Genomic DNA, 3,517 nt, shown 5'->3' with positions numbered 1-3,517 from the left:
CCTTTATTTATGCTTTAAAAATGCGCTTTAATATCGTTTTAATATCCTTTTTAATAGTAATTGTCCTTACGTAAGCTGCTTTTCGAAATTTGGCTAGCAAATCGCTTTGGAATTCCTCCTTTGCTTTATTGGCCTCCCCGTTTACGGGTATATCCTAAAAACGTTTTAACAAATTATCCGCGGGGTTTCGGTATCCTAGCTTCCATTTAATCGTAAAATTGTACTTTGCTAAATTTTTAAGCCATTTTGCTTAACGCTTTATTACTTTTTCCTTTGTTAAAATATGGGTATAATTTAAATGGTCGGTAATTACTTTAATAATTTTTTGTAAATAAACCAAGTAATACCGCTATTTTTCGAAAGCTTTTACGATCGCTAGCAATTTTAAATTAAAAATTGCATAACGCAATTTTCTTTATTGCAACTTTTTCGATATGTAAGTTACCGGGTGCTACCGGCCGTCCTATAGTTGCAGCAGCACCGCTTTTATCGCAAAAGCCAAAGCGTTGGTCCGCACGCACAACGGCTTTAAAAGGTCGAAATGCACTAATACCAAAGCTTTCGTAAATAGCAACTTTAATTTGCAAAAAGCTTTTTTCGCAACATTTCCCAGGTAAAATACGGTATTTTTGCTAAAAAGGTCCGTTAAAAGCATAGTAATCTTCGTATAACCCTTTACGAATTTCCGATAATACCCCGTAAAGTTTAAAAACATTTGGATGTTTTTAACGCTTTCCGGTATCCTTTACTTTAAAATCGTAATAACTTTGTCCGGCAGGATTTCGACCCCGAATCTGGTTATTTTAAACCTTAAAAAATCGATATTATCCGTTTCGAATTCGCATTTGGCCGGGCTAACGTAAAATTTAAACCGTTCGAATCGCTTTAGCACCGTTTTTACTGCCTCGCGGTGCTTTTCCTATATTTTCGAAAAAATAAGGATATCGTTTAAATACACAATGCAATTGCTATTAATTAACTTTTTAAACGCTATATTAATAAAGCTTTAAAACGTTGCTAAAGCATTGGCCAAACCGAAAAGCATTACCAAATACTCGTAATGTCCATACTTGCAACGGAAAGCAATTTTCCACTCGTTTCCTTATCGGATCCGTATCCTGTAATAAACGTTCTTTAAATCCAATTTGGTAAAATATTGGCTTTTAAACACCCGGTCGAATATTTTGTAAATTAACGAAAATGCCAGCCGGTTTTTCCTAATAACCTTATTAAAACCCCGATAATCGATACAAAGGCGAAACTTCCCGTCCTTTTTTAAAACGAACAGGATCCCGGCGCCGGCAGGGCTAATTAAATGCCGGATTTAACCCTTCGCTATAACCTCGTCGAAGTACCCCCGGAAGGTTTTTAATTCCTTTTCGGATAAAGGATAAATGTTTCCGTAAAGCGGCATCGTTCTTTTTTCCAATTCGATTGCGTAATTCTAGCTTATATATTTTAGCAAAGGGTCCGATTTATAAAACTACGCATATTTTGCAATTATCCTTTTAACCTATTCCGGAAAAGCTTTTAGCCCTTCCCCGGGGTCTTTCGGGGTTTCCGGGCGTACAATTGTTAGTACGGCTATCGTTTGTCCCGATTGGATTAGCTTTTTAGCTATTTCCAACGAAATTATTTTAACTTTTTTGGTAATTACCGAAAACCTTTACTTTATATTCCTAAACCGGATTTTAATATCCTTTTGCTGGAATTAAAACATGCTTAACGTAATGTTGTACCCGGCCCGGGGCATTACCACGTAAAACATTATTAACTTTCGGGTTATTCCCTAACTATCCGTTACCCGAATTTTGTATTTTTTTACCTTTAGCGTAAGCATGCGTTTTTTAGTATCGAATTACGCTAAGTAGCCCCCGTTTAGCACCGGTATTTTTTTTGCTTTTACCAAAAAACGGCTATGCAATAAATTAACGTCGTTCTTATTGTTAACCAACGCTTTTAATTTTACCCGGCGACCGTTAATCCGTAAATACATTTCGGTTTTCCAGCGCGTCCTGGCCGCCGGGGCGCACTTTTAAGCCCCGGTGCTTAAACGGCCAAACAGCGGTATCGAATTGGGTAGCGATATTTTGCTTTTTTTAAAGTACGCCGGCCGGATATGGCCTAGCTTTTTATACCCGTAACACCGTATTTCGGGCCTTTTCCTTTTTGCCTTTTGTGTAATTGCTGGGGCTAACGGGGTTTTCGGATTATTCGTCCGTATTTTGCATGCTGCAGCAATATGGCTTAACTGCCCGTACTTAAAACAAGTAACCGGCTTTTTAAAGGCTAAAACATTTGTATCCCCCAGGGTCCCTTTATACAATTCCGATATTATTTTTGTTTTAAAGGCTTTGGCTTACAATTTTTCCATAATGTAAAAAAGGCTTTTAAATGTTACCCGTTTTTGGATTTTGGGGCGGAACCGGTTAAAAAGCAATATCGTCCTTATCCATTCGGGTGCTAATTTAAAAAGGTCGTTTTTTACCAAATCCTAACGAATCCGGAACGCTTCGAACAATTTGTAATTTTTTTGCTTAATAACGGTATCCCCCGCAAGCTTTTTAATTGCTAGTTACATTTGCGAATTGGGGTTTTTCGACTTTATTTAAAGCTACCGCAAAAAATCGGCCTAAATAAACGATACCCCGGTATTTGGGTGGTGCATTTGCTTATATTTTGTCCATTATGCCCGCCGACAATGGTCGAAAGTGCTAAAAGCTATTTGGATTTTTATACGGTCCTTACCGTAACGTCCTTTTTCGTTTTCGAAAATAAATTTGTAATCGTTAATATAATAAGCAATGTTTTGCTAAATTGCCAATTTTTTAAGCATAAAAGGCTTAAAAGTAACTTTGCTTTACGTAAAACCCTTTCGTTGCTTAAAGGTATTTTTTTTATTTTCGTTTAAACCTTTATGCGCATATTTTAACCCTTTGTTTTAAATCTTTTAAATTAAACGGGCGCGCTTGCTTTAAGCTTCCAGCGCGTCGTTTATTTTTTGCAATTCTTTTACAAAAAGGTTTTCGAAATCGTTAGGAATTTGCGGGGCTTTTTTGGTATTTTGTTCCAGTAGCCCAACGGCTTTTTCCAACGTGCTCGACGTAGCGTTGGGCGTTATTATAAGCGGTGCGAAATCGCAAATGCCCTTTTTAAATTTGCTCGATCCTTTTCGGTAACTACTTAGGCCTGCTCCCCAAATAAAAAAGGTATAAAAAAAAAACAATATGTTAAAGGTTAATCGGTGCAAAGGCGGGTAATTACCGGGTTACGGGCCGGATGCGGTATTTCCTTTGTTAAGCCTTCGTAAATCTTTTACCAAAAGTGCTATCGCCAACAAAAATTGTTTTTTTTTAACCTTCCCTTTTTTCGTGCCCTTTTGGGCACCCGGGGTTAATCTTTTAAATCTTCCGCGCTCCAAACGCTTTCGTACAATTTAAGCTTTACCTTATTTTTTAGCTTCGCTATTATGCTTTGGCCGCGATACCGGTAGCTCGCCGGCATGTTCCCGGGGGGT

The 3,517-nt window shown here is 37.7% G+C and overlaps 2 protein-coding genes across 2 annotated transcripts; one reads left to right on the top strand and one right to left on the bottom strand.

Annotated features, from left to right (window-relative positions):
* Positions 1-2,035: 2,035 nt before the first annotated feature.
* On the bottom strand, positions 2,036-2,356 carry GGTG_14240 (hypothetical protein; the record flags this gene model as incomplete). The annotated part of the gene is made up of 1 exon (XM_009232167.1): positions 2,036-2,356. A coding segment is annotated over one exon (321 nt), but the record flags the coding sequence as incomplete, so codon positions are not given.
* A 345-nt stretch (positions 2,357-2,701) lies between these two features.
* Positions 2,702-3,179, top strand: GGTG_14239 (hypothetical protein; the record flags this gene model as incomplete). The annotated part of the gene is made up of 2 exons (XM_009232166.1): positions 2,702-2,849; positions 3,040-3,179. 2 exons carry the CDS (start codon positions 2,702-2,704, stop codon positions 3,177-3,179), a joined length of 288 nt encoding a protein of 95 aa, XP_009230430.1.
* Positions 3,180-3,517: the final 338 nt, after the last annotated feature.

Source organism: Gaeumannomyces tritici (assembly GCF_000145635.1).
Source record: "Gaeumannomyces tritici R3-111a-1 unplaced genomic scaffold supercont2.192, whole genome shotgun sequence".
Lineage (NCBI taxonomy): Eukaryota > Fungi > Ascomycota > Sordariomycetes > Magnaporthales > Magnaporthaceae > Gaeumannomyces > Gaeumannomyces tritici.
This window is presented reverse-complemented; position numbering and strand designations above follow the sequence as displayed.